The sequence below is a fragment of the Piliocolobus tephrosceles genome, chromosome 1, assembly GCF_002776525.5.
Source record: "Piliocolobus tephrosceles isolate RC106 chromosome 1, ASM277652v3, whole genome shotgun sequence".
Taxonomy (NCBI): Eukaryota; Metazoa; Chordata; class Mammalia; order Primates; family Cercopithecidae; genus Piliocolobus; species Piliocolobus tephrosceles.
The window spans coordinates 128,310,361-128,327,194 of record NC_045434.1 but is presented as its reverse complement, the minus strand read 5'-3'; the positions used below and the strand labels follow the sequence as shown (position 1 = coordinate 128,327,194).

General features: G+C 40.6%; 1 protein-coding gene and 1 pseudogene across 1 annotated transcript in view; one reads left to right on the top strand and one right to left on the bottom strand.

Moving 5' to 3' along the window:
- CCDC18 (coiled-coil domain containing 18) overlaps window positions 1-5,165 on the top strand; it is a 121,216-nt gene extending 116,051 nt beyond the window's left edge. The window contains exon 29 of the mRNA XM_023230985.2: window positions 4,589-5,165. Within this exon, the coding sequence (XP_023086753.2) occupies window positions 4,589-4,603 (15 nt within the window). The 3' untranslated portion in view covers window positions 4,604-5,165. The remainder of the gene's footprint in view (window positions 1-4,588) is intronic.
- LOC116418987 lies at window positions 5,092-5,260 on the bottom strand (annotated as a pseudogene).
- Between the last annotated feature and the right edge of the window lie 11,574 nt (window positions 5,261-16,834).

Here is a 16,834-nt window from a genome sequence, read left to right as displayed (position 1 = left end):
AGATCCCATTTGTCAATTTTGGCTTTTGCTGCCTTTGCTTTTGGTGTTTTAGACATGAAGTCCTTGCCCATGCCTATGTCCTGAATGGTACTACCTAGATTTTCTTCTAGGGTTTTTATGGTATTAGGTCTAACATTTAAGTCTCTAATCCATCTTGAATTAATCTTCGTATAAGGAGTAAGGAAAGGATCCAGTTTCAGCTTTCTACTTATGGCTAGCCATAAGAGAGAAAACAGCTGTTGGATAGTGATAGGAATGATCCAGTAGACAGGGAAACAGCAATTCAAGACAGAGTGTAGAAGGAGTAAAATCTTTAAGGTAGGCTTAACAAATGGGATACAGGAGAGCAGTAGAGGAGTTGGTCTTAGATAAAAGAAGGGGCAGTTCATCCACTGTAGTGGGAAGGAAGGCAGAATATGGGAACACAGAAACACATGGAATGGAAGGTTTGGTAGTGGGAGAGAAATTTCTTTATTGATTGCTTTTATTTTCTTAGTGAAATAAGAAGCAGTGTTTTTAGCTAAGGCATAGTAAGATATTGGAAATTTAAGAACAGGGAAGGTATATGAAATGGTTACTTACTTTGGAGAGTAGGAAAGCATAAACAGACTAGCAAAGTCTAGTAGAATTGCCAGCCAGATAGTTCTGTCATGTGGAACAACCGTGCAAGATACAGGACATCTGGCATCATTTGTCCCTGCCCATTGTATATCTGCAGCAACATGTTCCTTTCTCCCCTATCATAGTGACAACCAAAAAGTACCATCACAGATTTCTAGAATGTTCTGTAGAGGATGGTACTGCACCCTTTAAGAACCTCTGCTCTACTCCAGTGACCCTTGCAGTCATAGATATGCAAGACTCTCTTTTTGGTAAAAATAGCACCTAATTTATGCAGGATAAATTTGGTAAGTACAGTGACAGATTGTGATCATAACAATACATAGCCTTTACTGTATGTCAAGCAAATCCTTTACATAAGTTAACTCATTTAATCCTTATAACAACCCCCTGATAGGTACTATTAGCTGAATAGTACCAAATGATAGTACCTAATAGTTCTACTGTAGCGGGTACTATTATTACCCTTATTATATGAGGAAACTTGAGTCCCTGCTCTTAACCACTATATATAATACTTACATAATTGTGTTGGCATTTTCTTCAGTACTGTCTAATTACATAGTTTGGTCTTGCAGTTGCTTAGCCAGTTAAGGATTAAGAGTAGGAGTTAGCTGGGCACGGTGGCTTACACCTGTAATCCCAGCACTTTGGGAGGCTGAGGCAGGTAGATCATGAGGTCAGGAGTTCAAGACCAGCCTGGCTAAGAGGGTGAAACCCCATCTCTACTGAAAACACAAAAATTAGCTGGGCGTGGTGGTGCGCACCTGTAATCCCAGCTGCTCAGGAGGCTGAGGCAGATAATTGCTTAAACCCAGGAGGCAGAGGTTGCAGTACCCGAGACCACACCATTACACTCCAGCCTGGGCACCAGAGCAAGACTCTATCTCTAAATAAAAAAATAAAGAGTAGGAGTTAAAAGTTACTACATAACTGATAGAATGATTTCTTACTCTGTAGGTTTTTGCAATATATATTTGAATTTTTCAAGTCATTTCACCTAGTCAATTATCACTGAAGATCAAATTAAAATTAAAATATTCAAAATACTAGCCGGGCAAGGTGCCTCACACCTTTACTCCCAACACTTTTGGAAGCCCAACAGGGGGATTACTTGAGACTAGGATTTCAAGGCCAGCCTGGGCAACATAGCAAACCCTATCTCTACAGAAAAATAAAATGAACAATTAGCTGGGCATGGTGGCGCATATCTGTAGTCCTAGCTACTTGGAAGCTGAGGTGGGAGGATCACTTGAGCCTGGTTCAAGGCTGCAGTGAGCTATTATCATGCACTGTAGCCTAGGCAACAGAGCAAGAACCCATCTCTAAACAAAACAAACGTTGTAGCCTATTAAACTTAAAAGATTGGATTCTTACAATCCTATCAAAGTTATATTCTGTACAAACATAGTTTTCTTGATTGTCAGTGATACTCTACGTAAAGTTTTAAATGCATTGACCACAGTCAGTACTCATAAGTTTAAGCTCACATGGAACTCTTATAGCGCATGAGCCTCAGTGACCACCTCATAGTCATTTACATGTATGTTGCATTGATAAATATACTACTCTGTAAAATTTAATGAAAGAGATGTTTTTTTTATTTTTTTGAGACAGAGTCTTGCGTTGTCACCTAGGCTGGAGTGTAGTGTCACGATCTCAGCTCACTGCAACCTCCGCTTCCCGGGTTCAAGCAATTCTCATACCTCAGCCACCTAAGTAGCTGGGATTACAGGCCTGTGTCACTATGCCCAGCTAATTTTTGTATTTTTTAGTAGAGATGGGGTTTCACCATGTTGGCCAGGCTGGTGTCGAACTCCTGGCCCCAAGTGATCTACCCACCTTGGCCTCCCAAAGTGCTGAGATGACAAGCATGAGCCACTGTGCCTGGCCTGAAAGAGATCTTTTAAATTGGGATGTAGAGCCATGATCTGTAGCCTAGTTCAGGTCCTCAGCTTATTTCACCCACCACTTAAGTATGACATTGCATTGGTCTCCTATTTAAAAGCAGAATTTTAAAACTCTTAAACCAAAGAAATTATTATTTAAATAAAACGTTATAAAGAAATACAGTATGTCAAATAGATACAAAGGTAGTTTATCTGATTGGGGGTAGAATATGTCTGATCTTTACCCAGTTACTTAAATCTACTTATGGCTGTTCATGCAAAAGCTCCAGAGCAGCCCTGGATTAATCATTAAGGAAAATAAGCAGGAGCATAGGGGACTAAGGGAAATGCCACAGTTATTTGCCCTAGCTATAATCCTCTTAATTCGTTCACTGCCACACTTGACTTTAGTAGAATTTTTAGTAACTGTCTTTATCTGCCATGTTCAAATTTAATCTGCACTGTTGAAAAATCATTTTCTGTGGTATGGTGAGTGACAAAGGTTTAAAAGTTTCATTCGAAAGTGTCATCAGGTATTACATTTGTTTCTTTACACATGATGTGAGTTTCAAAACCAGCTAACTTGGTCTGGATAGCATTTGACTCATCAACTGATTTGTCTAAAGGACTCTTAAGCATTTTTTTAAAGCAATGGTAGGGCCAGGAGGCATCATTGTTGGGCTGTGCAGAGGGTATCAGCTGGCCTAAATCCAGCTATGCTTGAGAAAGTGCAGTCTTAAAGTCCACTGGTACAATGGAAAGAATGTGGAAATCGATACATGAGAAGTGTTTAATAAGTGTTAGCTCCCTTTCTTGTGTTGCAGCCCAAATACTATTTTCCTAATGGTTAAGTACGTTGGCACTTCCATTGAGAGTAAAGCCTCTTAACACAGCAGTGTTCTGCTTTCAGACTAACAAAAGCTTCAGAACTCAAAAAATTATACCTGTACACAATTTAGAACACAATTATCAGCAAGTTCAGAGACTTCACATTAACTCTTATTCTAATCCTGTTTTGGATTAGAGCAGTGGAAGTGTTGTGAATACTGATTAATTACCTAATTCACCATTTATTAGGAATTTATAAGAAGTTATTACTTCTATTTTGCTTATTTGTAGTTTTCAAGATATGGTACATATATATCATGCAGTAAGATGAAAAATAAGAAATTAGGAAATTAGCTATAGGGAAAACAAAGATAAAAAATATTAAACCAGGAGTACAGGTAATACCTAGAGACATGATAATATTTTCAAATTCACACCCTCAGTAAAGATGAAGGTATGACAAGAAAATTTGGCCCATATTTTTTTAAATCCCCTGGGCCTTTTTCCTCTATTTTTCTACTTTATGTTCAACTGCTTTTATATGCAAACAATTCTCTTTTTTTCTTTTTCTGCTCTTTTTTCTTCTTTTAATCTTCCTTTTTAATTGACTTTTTTCATGTAGCTATTCATCCTTGTTTATTGTGCTCTCAAATGATAATGTGACAGTGATGCCTAAATATGTTATTTTTACATTCCTTTTTTTGAGTTTTAAAATTAGTTTAACCTCATATTCACACCCACCTCATTCAGCCAGAATTGTTTGCTTTTATTTTTTATTTTATGTATTTATTTACTTTTTTGAGACGGAGTTATGCTCGTCTCCCAGGCTGGAATGCAGTGGTGCGATCTCGGCTCACTGCAACCTCCCACTCCAAGGTTCAAGTGATTCTCCTGCCTCAGCCTTCTGACTAGCTGGAATTAGAGACACTCACCATCACACCCAGCTAATTTTTGTATTTTTTAGTAGAGATAGGGTTTCACAACGTTGGCCAGGCTGGTCTCGCTCCTGACCTCAGGTGATCCACTCACCTCGGCCTCCCAAAGTGCTGGGATTACAGGCGTGAGCCACTACGCCCAGCCTGCATTCTATATTCATGTGGTTCATTATTGACTTTTTATGATTCGTATTTTTCAGTAAACTAAATATTTCTCTTGCTTTAAATTATACTCCTGTTATTATAGTAAACTTTTAATGCTCAATCAGCTTAGGAATATTTCAAATATTAATCTATTATTTTGCATTATTCCAGGGAGAAAATGTGTAATTAAAAGAAGATACTGATATGTTGGAAAAAAATGGAATTTTTGGTACTGTGCTGTGTTTACTTATTATATGTAGCTCATACTTCATAGAAGCTGTTATTTTGCTTTTGAATAAATTTTATATTTCAATATTTTAAAAGAAAGCCCTACTAAAACTTAATTATATTTTTAAAGAAAATTTATTATTTTATTTATTGTTTTTTGGCTTAAACTTGCTGCTTTCCTTTGCTTTTTATATAAAAATCATTGTTAAAATGCATAAGTACATTGAGGAATGTAAATTTTTTTTGTTTTTGAAATGAAAGGCCTCACATATTTACTACTGAACCTAGCCAACCAACGCGTTCATAACAGATGCAGAGAGAAAAAATATATTCCCAACAAAACATGTCAAACTCTCTGGATAGTGGTGACATTTTTACCTTGATATGGTAACATGATTGTGACTTTCAGACAGCATAAATATGTTTGCCATCTCATGTGCAATTCCTTATAGACCCAGCTTGGTTCTTCTCCATTGTCTCCTTTTGGTTTTATTTTATTAATAAAATCCTGATTTTATTACCAGTTTTCATCCGAATCCACTGGGGAACAGCACAATTTTGCTTTTGTTTCTTGGCCAGCAATTGCTTAATCCCAAAAGTCTTGTGAGAAGACATGGCGAGAAGCAGAGTCAAGCACACACCATGATGGTGGAGAAAGGAAGAGAGGCGAGGAATGTCAGTTCTTAATCAGACTATTATTTGCTAATTTTTTTGGTAATACTTAATTTTTAAAATTAGCATAAATTTGTAACTCATTCTGCCAGAGGTTTATAATTATACTAATAATGGCTGGTTTTCATTGAGTCAGTTTACTGTTTATCAGTGACTATTCTAGGCACTTGTATTAGTCTGTTCTCATGCTGCCAATAAAGACATACCCCAGACTGGCCAAGTGCAGTGGCTCACGCTTGTAATCCCTGCACTTTGGGAGGCTGAGGTGGGCAGATCACAAGGTCAGGAAATCAAGACCATCCTGGCTAACACGGTGAAACACCCTCTCTACTAAAAATACAAAAAAAAAAAAAAATTAGCTGGGCATGGTGGCGGGCGCCTGTAGTCCCAGCTACTTGGGAGGCTGAGGCAGGAGAATGGCATGAACCTGGGAGTCAGAGCTTGCAGTGAGCCGAGATCATGCCACTGCACTCCAGCCTGGGTGACAGAGCGAGACTCCGTCTCAAAACAAAACAAAAAAAACCTACCCCAGAACTGGGTAATTTATAAAGGAAAAGAGGTTTTGTTTTTGTTTTTGTTTTGAGTTGGAGTTTTGCTTTTGTCACCTAGGCTGGAGTACAGTGGCGTCATCTTGGCTCACTGCAACCTCCGCCTCCCAGGTTCAAGCGATTCTCCTGCCTCAGCCTCCTGACTAGCTGGGATTACAAGTGCCCACCACTATGCCTAGCTAACGTTTTGTATTTTTTAGTAGGGACAGGGTTTCACCATGTTGGCCTGGCTGGTCTTGAACTCCTGAGACCTCAGGTGATCACCCACCTCAGCCTCCCAAAAGTGTCAGGATTACAGGCTTGAGCCACTGCACCTGGCCAGAAAAGAAGTTTAATAGACTCACAGTTCCACATGGCTGGGGAGGCCTCACAATCAATCATAGCAGAAGGCAAAGGAGGAGCAAAGTCAAGTTTTGCATGGCAGCAGGTAAGAGAGAGCATATGTGGGGGAACGCCTCTTTATAAAACCTCAGATCTCATGAGACTTATTCACGATCACAAGAACAGCATGGGAAAGACCCACCCTTATTTTTCATATTTTTGAGGATTTAAAGGAAGAGATGGCCATAATGAGGGAATAGATGGGGAGGAATCTTAGACAAATAGAAATCAATTAATGGGACAAGGTAGAAACCCAGGGAGTCCCAATATGTTAGAGGCAGGCAGAAAAGAAAACTGAGAATGGATGTTTAGAGGTAAAATAACCAAATGGGAATTCTAGAACCAAAATAATATTATCTGAACATTTAAAACTCCCAATATTGGCTTAACAGCAGATTGGTGATGACAGAAAAGTCAGCTGACTTGAAAGCAGATAAATAGTAAATTTCCACTCTGAAGAACAAAGAGAATATGATTAAATAAATATAAAAAGAGCATCTAAGACCTGTAAGACAGTATTAAGAGGAAAAGAAAGGGAAAATGAGGCAGGAAAAAAGGTTCTTATAGTTATGGCTGAAAATATCACAAATGTGGTGAAAAGATGACAACCTGTAGATTTTCTAAGCTCACCAAGCCCTAAGCAGGATTCAAAAAAAAAAAAAAAAAAAAAAAAAAAAAATCCTGCTTAGTCATATAATAGTGAAAATTCTGTAAACCAAACACAGAAATATCTTAAAAACAGAGAGAAAAAAATCCTTATGTAGGGGAACAGTGATCCAAAAGAAGGCAGATTTGCCATGAGAAAGACTGAGACATACTTTTAAAGGGACAACTGTATTAGACTGTTCTCACACTTCTATAAAGAACTATGTGAGACTGGGTAATTTATAAAGAAAAGAGGTTTAATTGACTCACAGTTCCACAGGCTATACAGGAGGCATGGCTCAGGAAGCCTTGGGAAACTTAAAATCGTGGTGGAAGGTGAATGGGAAGTCAGCATGTCTTACATGGCAGGAGCAGAAGGAAGAGAGAGCAAAGGGGGAAGCGCTACATACTCCCAAACAACCAGATCTTGTGAGAACTCTATCATGAGGCAGCACTAGGGGGATGGTACTAAACCATTAAAAACCACTTCCATGATCCAATTACCTCCCACCAAGCCCCACCTCCAATAGTCAGGTTCAAAATTCAACATGAGATTTGGGTGGGGACACAAAGCCAAACCATATCATTCCAACCATGTCCCTTCCAACATCTCATGTCCTTCTCACACAAAACTTCAATCATCTATTCTCAACAGTCCCTTAAGTATTAACTCATTTCAGCATTAACTCAAAAATCCATAGTCCAAAGTCTCATCTGAGACAAGGCAAGTTCCTTCCACCTATGATTCTATAAAATAAAAAACAGTTACTTCAAAGATATAATGGGGGTACAGACATTGGGTAAATGCTACCATTCCAAAAGGGAAAAATTGGCCCAAAACAAAGAGGCTACAAGCCCCATGATCAAATCACCTTCCACCAGGCTCCACCTCCAACACTTGGGATCACAATTCAATATGAGATTTGGGTGGGACACAAAGCAAACCATATCAACAATAGAATGAAAGTTTAAAGTACGGACAAAGGTACCAGGGAAACATGCATAAAAAACGCTTCAGGGCTATATTAATATCTGACAAAGTAGATGTCAAAAAATGAGTTTTGCCAGAGATTAAAAAAGGATGTTTCATAATGGTAAAAGGACTCATTTAATAGGAAGACATACTCCTAAATGTGTATACAACAAATAACAAACTTTAGACACATGAAGTGAAATCTAACCAAACTAAAGGGACAAATAGATCCACATAGTGGGATAGTTTAACCTCCAGTTTTCAGTAATTAAAAGAATAAGAGACCAAAAAAATCAGCAGGGATAGAGAAGTTATGAATAATATCAAACTGATTTGACTTAATTGACATTTAAAGAACACTATAGAGCCAGGCGTGGTGGCTCATGCCTGTAATTCCAGCAATTTGGGAAGCCAAGGTGGGAGGACTGCTTGAGCCCAGAAGTTTGAGACCAACCTGGGCAACATGGTGAAACCCTGTCTCTAGCAAAACAAACAAAAAAATCAACCAGGCATGGTGGTGTGTGCCTATAGTCCTAGCTATTCAGGAGGCTGAGGTGGGAGGATTGCTTGATGCTTGAGCCCAGGAGGCAGAGGTTGCAGTGAGCAGAGATCACACCACTGCACTCCAGCCTGGCAACAGAGCGAGACCATATATATATAATACATATTGTAGGCCAGGAATGATGGCTCACACCTGTAATCCCAACACTTTGGGAGGCTAAGGCAGGAGGAATGCTTGAGCCCAGCAGTTCAAGACAGGCAAGAACAACATAGCGAGACCCCCATCTCTACAAAAAATTAAGAAATTAACTGCACATGGTGATGTGTGCCTGTGGACCAAGCTACTCAGGAGGCTGAGGTAGGAGAATCTCTTGAGCCTGAGAGTTCAAGGCTGCAGTGAACCATGATCACGCTACTGCACTTCAAGCTGGGCAACAGAACAAGACCCCATCTCAACAACAACAACAAAAAGCAGATTGCTATTAAATATGAGGGTCATCAGTGCATACAGACTGCCTAAATTAAAAGGCCTGACAAAAGCTACAAATCAACAGTTTTAAGATATTGGACATGAAGCAACAAAAGACAGTGGTTTCTGAGAGAGGGGTGAGCCCTTTATTTCTCCCAGCTTATTACCTGGAGTAAGTTTCTAGGCTGTGACCTTGAGTTGAAGAGGCAGAGATAGGAATCTGGGGAAGCTAAGAAGGCTAGAATTCACAGGCCACAGTACTAGAGAGGAGAGAGCTACACAGAGAACTCTGGAAATTAAAGGATCTCCCTCAAATTTTCAGATGAGAAATCATCAGTGACTATATGTGAGGAAACTACGCAAGACAAGGGAAAGAACCACTTGAATAATTGGAACAATCCTCAGAGTTCAGAAAGCTCTGACAACAGTTTTTGTTTCCATGACTAGGAGTGAGAAAAATCTCATCATTTTCAGGGCATCAGGTAGAATTCTCAAGAATGTTGCCTCAATAATGGGGAAATAAAGCCTAGTCTAAATGCCTCTTGGGTACTAGTTAAGAGTCATTTAAAGCAAAATCTGAAAGGATAAAACTGTTTTCAAATAATCATGCCCAAGAACAAAAGCTCAAGAATATTTATAGGAGTAAACTATTTAATAATGTAAAATTCAGAACATGTTTAATCAAAAGTTACCAGGGCCAGGAATGGTGGTGCAGCTGTAGTCCCAGCTATTCAGAAAGCTGAGCAGGAGGATCACTTGAGCCCAGGAGTTCAAAGCTCTAGTGTGCTATGGTCACACAATGAGGAGGCACTGCACTCCAGCCTGGGCAAATAGCAAGACCACATCTCTTTTAAAAAATGACCAGGAAGGCAGGAGAATGGCGTGAACCCAGGAGGCGGAGCTTGCAGTGAGCTGAGATCCGGCCACTGCACTCCAGCCTGGGCGACAGAGCGAGATTCCGTCTCAAAAAAAAAAAAAAAAAAAAAAAAAAACCAGGAATGGAAAGAAACAGGAAAATATGTCCCAATAATGATAAAAAGCAATCTAAACCAACCAGAAAAGACATAGATGATCAAATTAGTAGTCAAGGCCACTAAATTATTACAACTGTATTCTATACGTTCAAGAAGCTAGAAGAAACACTGAACATGTTGAGTAGAGACATGGAAAACGTAAGAAACACAAACAACTTTGGGAGATTAAAACAACAATATTTGATGAAAAAAAAATGGGATGAGATGAACCGGAGATTATATATTGTAGAGGAAAGATTAATGAACATGAATACAAAACTAGAAACTATCAAAATGAAACAAAAAATTGTAGAAAAACAAGTGAGCAGACCATCAACCAGCTGCAGGAAATCTTCAAGTGACCTAATATACTTCTAATTGAAGTCCCTACAAAACAAAAGGTAGAGGGGAGGGGGACAAGGGGAAACAAAAATTCTAAAAAAAAGTTTTCAAACCTCTTGAATACTATACTAGAAACTGTAGTGTGTTGTGGGGTTTATAATCTATGTAAAGTAAATCTATTCCAATAATAGCATAGGGATTGTGAGGAGGGAAATGGAAGTACACTGTTTTTGTTTTTTGTTTTGTTTTGAGATGGAATCTCGCTCTGTCGCCAGGCTGGATTACAGTGGCGCAATCTCGGCTCACTGCAGTCTCCACCTCCTGGGTTCAAGTGATTCTCTTCCCTTATACTCCCGAGTAGCTAGGACCAGGGACACCACCATGCCCAGCTAATTTTGGTATTTTTAGTAGAGATGGGGTTTCACCATGTTGGCCAGGATGGTCTCAATCTCCTGACCTCGTGATCCACCCGCCTTGGCCCCCCAAAGTGCTGGGATTACAGGCGTGAGTCACCATGCCTGGCCAGAAGCATACTGTTTTAAGGCTCTTACATCTTGAATCTCAGGTATAAGAGTGAAATACCACCTGAAAGTAGACTGTGATAAGTTAATGTTCTATATTAAAAAGCCCTGAAGTAACTTTTAAAATAACACAACAAAAAGTTATAGTGAATAAACCCAAAAAGAAAATAAAATGGAATCACAAAAAATAATTTTTCCAAAAGAAGACAGAAAAAGAGTGAAAAGGGAGAAAGGAATAACTGGGACAAATAGAAAACAAATAGCAAATGGTAGAATAAAGACAACCAAATCAGTAATCGTATTAAATGTAAATGGCATAACCATCTTCATTAAAAGAGATCACCAGGTTGTATCCAAAAATGAGACTCAGCTCTCTGCCACCTACAAGAAATAATACTACCTACAAGAAGTGCAAGACAGAAATAGATTAAAAGGATTGAAAAATATGATATGCTAACACTGATCAAAATAAAGGTGGGGCTGAGCATGGTGGCTCACACCTGTTGTCCCAACACCTTAGGAGGTCAAGGCGGGCAGATCACTTGATGTCAAGAGTTCAAGACCAGCCTGGCCAACATGGTGAAACCCTGTCTCTACTAAAAATACAAAAACTTAGCTGGGCGTGGTGGTGCATGCCTGTAATCCCAGCTGCTTGGGAGGCTGAGGCAGGAGAATCACCTGAACCCAGGAAGTGGAGGTAGCAGTAAGCTGAGATCACGCCACTGCACTCCAGCATGGGTAACAGAGCAAGACTCCGTCTCAAAAACAAAAACAAAACAAAACAAACCAAAAAAATAAAATAAAGGTGGAGCGACTATATTAACACCAAAGTTCTTTCCAGGACAAATATCACCAGAGGTAAAGAAGGTAATTTCATAAGGGCAAAGAGATCAAGTGATCCAGAAGACACCAATCCTAAGTGTATATGTAACTAATAACAGATCTTCAAAATGTGTGATATAAAAGCTAATAGAACTGCAAGGAAAAATAGACAAATCCAGAATTAAACTTAGGCATTTCAATACACCTTTCTCAATAACTTATAGAAAAAGTATCCTGAAAAATAATACGATATAGAAGACAGGAACAACAACGTAAAACAATTGAACCTGACATTGCTAGAACACTTCATCCAACAACAGCAGAAGATGTATTTTTAAACTATGTAGGAAACATTTACCAGTATAGACCATGTTCTAAGACATAAAACAAGTCTGAGTAAATTCAAAAGGATCTAAGACATACCAAGTATGTTGTCTGAACACAATGTTCAGTTAAATTATAAACATATAGCAGAAGGAGGTATCTGGGAAAACCTTAATTTTTGGAAATTAAATAACACACGTCTAGGCAGGTGCAGTGGCCCATGCCTGTAATCCCAGCACTTTCAGAGGCTAAGGCAGGAGGATCACTTGAGGCCAGGAGTTTGAGACCAGCCTGTGCAACACAGTGTGACCCCCCCCCCCCCCATCTCTACAAAAGTAATAAAAGTTTACCCAGGCATCGTGGTATGTGCCTGTCACATTGGCTGCTTAGGAGGCTGAGGTGGGAGGATTGCTTGAATCTGGAGTTCAAGGCTGCAGTGAATTTTGATTGTGCCACTACATTCCAGTCAGGGTGAAAAAGCAATACCTTTTCTCTAAAGGAGGATAAAGTTAACAAGAACTTTAGTATAAAAATCCACAAAAAAGCTTCACCAGAGCATCCTTCTCCACCAGGACAATGCTCCTGCTCATTCCTGTCATCAAACGAGCAATTTTGTGAGTTTCTATGGGAAATCATTATGCATCCACCTACAGTCCTGATTTGGCTCCTTCTGACTTCTTTGTGTTTCCTAATCTTTAAAGAAACCTACAAAGAGCACCTATTTCTCTTCAGTTAATAATGTAGAAAAGACTGTATTGACATTATTAAATTCTCAGGAGCCTCAGTTCTTTAAGGAGAAACTAAATGGTGGGGATTGTTGTGTACAAAAATGTCTTGAATTTAATGGAACTTATGTTGAGAATTAAAAGTTTTATATTTTATAATTCCATTTTTCATAATAATTGGAGACCTCCTCATATCAGAGAAGAGGAAGGTTCTCAATGACTTTAGCTTCTACCTTAGGAAAGTAGAAAATAAAGAATAAACTGCTTCCCAAAGGAAGCACAAGAAAGGAAATGTTAAAGATCATAGTGAATATTAATGAAATAGAAAAAAACAATAAAGAATAAGGCACATCAAGATAGCCATATAAAAGCCTCCACCAATCATCTTTCCTTCAGGAACATCAAATATAACAACTATCTACCAAAAAAAAAAAATTCTTCCTACAAACCAAAAAGCAGATGAGCACTCCCAATACCTGGTTTTTAACTTCATACTGCTGAAAGAGGCACTGAAGAGGGTGGGAAAGACAGTCTTGTATCGCTGATGCCACTCCTCTCCCATCCCCAGGCAGAGGCTGCATGGCACAGGGAGAATCTGTGCTCTTATGGGAGAGAAGGAGAATGCAGTGATTCTGGGGCTTTACATTGGAACTCAGTGATGCCAGCACCAGACAGAATTCAGCCAATGCCCACAAAGGGAGTATTTAGACTAGCCCTAACCAGATGGGAATCACCCATCCTAGCAGTTGGAAGCTGAGTGATATGTGTTGGCTGTGTCCCCAACCAAATCTCATTTCGAACTGTAGTTCCCATAATCCCCATGTGTCATGGGAGGGACACCGTGGGAGGTAACTGAATTGGGACAGTTACCCCATGCTGCTGTTCTCGTGATAGTGAGTGAGTTCTTACGAGATCTGATGGTTTTATAAGGGAATTTTCCCTCTTTGCTTGACATTTCTCCTTCCTGCCACCATGTGAAGAAGGATGTGTTTCCTTTCCCTTCCACCATGATTTTAGGTTTCCTGAGGCCTTCCCAGCCATCCTGAACTGTGAGTCAATTAAACTTCTTTCCTTTATAAATTACCCAATCTCGGAAATGTCTTTATTAGCAGCATGAGAACAGACTAATACAGTACGTTGGTACCAGTAGAATGGGGTGCTGCTATAAGGATACCTAAAAATGTGGAAGTGACTTTGGAACTGGGTAACAGGCAGAGGTTGAAACAGTTTGGAGGGCTCAGAAGAAGACGGGAAAATGTAAGAAAGTTTGGAACTTCCTAGAGACTTAGAGGGCTCAGAAGACAGGAAGATGTGGAAAAGTTTAGAACTTCATAGAGATTTCTTGAATAGTTTTGACCAAAATGCTGACAATGATGTGAACAATAAAGTTCAGGTTGAGGTGGCCTCAGATGGTGATAAGGAACTTACTCGGAATTGGAGCAAAGGTCACTCTTGCTATGCGTCAGCAAAGAGACTGATGACATTTTGCCCCTGCCCTAGAGATCTGTGAAACTTTAAACTTGAAAGAGATGATTAAGGGTATCTGGTGGAAGAAATTTCTAAGTGGTAAAGCATTCAAGGGGAAGCAGAGCATAAAAGTTTGGAAAATGTGCAGCCTGACCTTGAGGTAGAAAAGAAAAACTCATTTTCTGGGGAGAGATTCAAGCCTGCTGCAGAAATTTGCATAAGTAGTAAGGAGCTGAATGTTAATCAACAATACAATGGTGAAAATATCTCCAGGGCATGTCAGAGACCTTCCCATCATGGGTCCAGAGACCTAGGAATAAAAAATGGTTTTGTGGGATAAGCCCAGAGGCCCCCGGCTCTGTGCAGCCTAGGGACTTGGTGCCCTGCCTTCCAGCTGCTCCCATCATGGCTAAAAGGGGTTAAGGTACAGTTCAGGCCATAGCTTCAGAGGGTGCAAAACCCAAGCCTTGGCAATTCCCATATGGTGTTGAGCCTGCAGGTACACAGAAGTCAAGAATTGAGGTTTGGGAACCTCTGCCTAGATTTCAGAAGATGTCTAGAAATGCCTGGATGTCCAGGCAGAAGTCTGTTGCAGGGGGCCGGGCCCTCATGGAGAACCTCTGCTAGGGTAATGTGGAAGGGAAACGTGGGGTCAGAACCCCCACACAGAGTCCCTATTGGGGCACTGCCTAATGAAGCTGTGAGAAGAGGGTCACCATCCTCCAGATCCCAGAATGGTAGATCCCCTGACAGCTTGCACCATGCTCCCAGAAAAGTCACAGACACTTGATACCATTCCATGAAAGGCAGGAGTGGGACTGTACCCTGCAAAGCCACAGGGACAGAGTTGCTCGTGGCTGTGGGAACCCACCTCTTGCATCAGCATAATTGGAATGTGAGACATGGAGTCAAAGACATGGAGTCATTTTGGAACTTTAGGTTTTAATGACTGCATTCTTGGATTTCAGATTTTCAGGGGTCCTGTAGCCCCTTTGTTTTGGCCAATTTCTCCCATTTGGAGCAGATACATTTACCCAATGCCTGCACTCCCATTGTATCTAGGAAGTAACTAACTTGCTTTGAATTTTACGGCTCATAGGGAGAAAGGATTTGTCTTGTCTTGGATGAGACTTTGGACTTGGCCTTTGGGGTTAATGCTGGAATGAGTTAAGATTTTGGGGAACTGTTGGGAAGGCATGATTGGTTTTGAAATAAAAGGACATAAGATTTGAGAGGGGCCAGTGGTCAAATGGTGTGGTTTGGCTGTGTCCCCAACCAAATCTATTTTTAATTGTAGTTCCCATAATTCACATGTCATGGGAGAGACCTGGTGGGAAGTACTGCTGTTCTCATGATAGTGAGTGAGTTCTCATGAGATCTGATGGTTTTATAAGGGGCTTTTCCCTCTTTGCTCAGTACTTCTCCCTGCTGCCATGTGTTTCCTTCCCCTTCTCCCATGATTGTAAGTTGACTGAGGCCTCCCCAACCATGGTGAACTGTGAGTCAGTTAAATCTCTTTCCTTTATAAATTATCCATTCTTGGGCATGTCTTTATTAGCAGCATGAGAATGGACTAATACCCTGAGTTTCAACAGGCCTCACAATTGCAAGCTAATGTGCTCTGATATCCTAAATACACTTGAAAGGCAGTCTAAGCCACAAGGATTGCAATTACTGGGCAACTCCTGGTACTGTGCTGTGAGCCAATGGACTTGGGGTTCACGCAACCCAGTGAGATGCCAGAGTGACCAAGGAATTTCTTGCATCACATCTCTCCCAACTCCAGTCAGCACCCCTCACAGCTCCAGGAGAGACTCTTTCCTTTCACTTGAGAGGACAGGGAAGAATAAAGAAGACTTTGTCTCACAACTTGCATACAAGCAGTAGGACAGTGAACCAAGCAGTGTTTTGAGGCCCCCCATTCCCACCCTAGCTTCCATATGACATTTCTAGATACACCCTTCGCCAGAAGGGAACCTACTTCCTTGAAGGGAAGGACCCAGTTCTGTCAGGATTCATTACATTTTGACTAAAAAGTCCTTGGGCCCTTAATAACCAGCAGTGATAACCAGGTAGTACATACCATAGATGAGACTCTAAGATGGCTAGCTTCAGGTGTGACCCAGTACATGTTTTCAACTGTGGGAACTACAAAAAGAGACTACTAATGGTCATGAAAAACACATGGGAGAGTAAAGAGGACTTTGTATTGGAGATTAGGTACCAGCTTAGCCACTGTGGGGTAGAGCACCAAGCAAGCTCTTGGTCCCTGATTCCAAGCCTTGGCTCATGGATGGCATTTATGGACCTAACCTGGGCCAGAGGGGAGCCCACTGCCCTGAAGGGTGAGTTCCAGGCCTGGCAGTATTCACTAAAAGCTGATTGAAGAGCCCCTGAGCCTTGAATGAATATCAGTGGTAGCCTGGCATTACTCTCTGTGGACATGTGTTGGTGGTCAACATGAGGAGCAACTCCTCTCTCTAAGGAAAGGGAAGGGAAGAGTGGGAAGGACTTTGTCTTATGGTTTGGGTGCCAGCATAGCCACAGTGGAATAGAGCACTAGGTAGATTCCTAAGGTATCTAAATCTAGGCCTTTGCTCCCAGGTGGCATCTTTTGACCCACCCAGAGCCTGGGGGAACTTGCTGCCCTAAAGGGAAGGACACAAGTTTGGCTGGCTTTGCCACCTGCTGATTGTGGAGGCCTAGAGCCAAGAGTGAACTTAGGCAGTAGCCAGGCAGTAACTGCTGTGGGCCTTGGGTAAGACCAAGTGCTTTGCTGGCTTTAG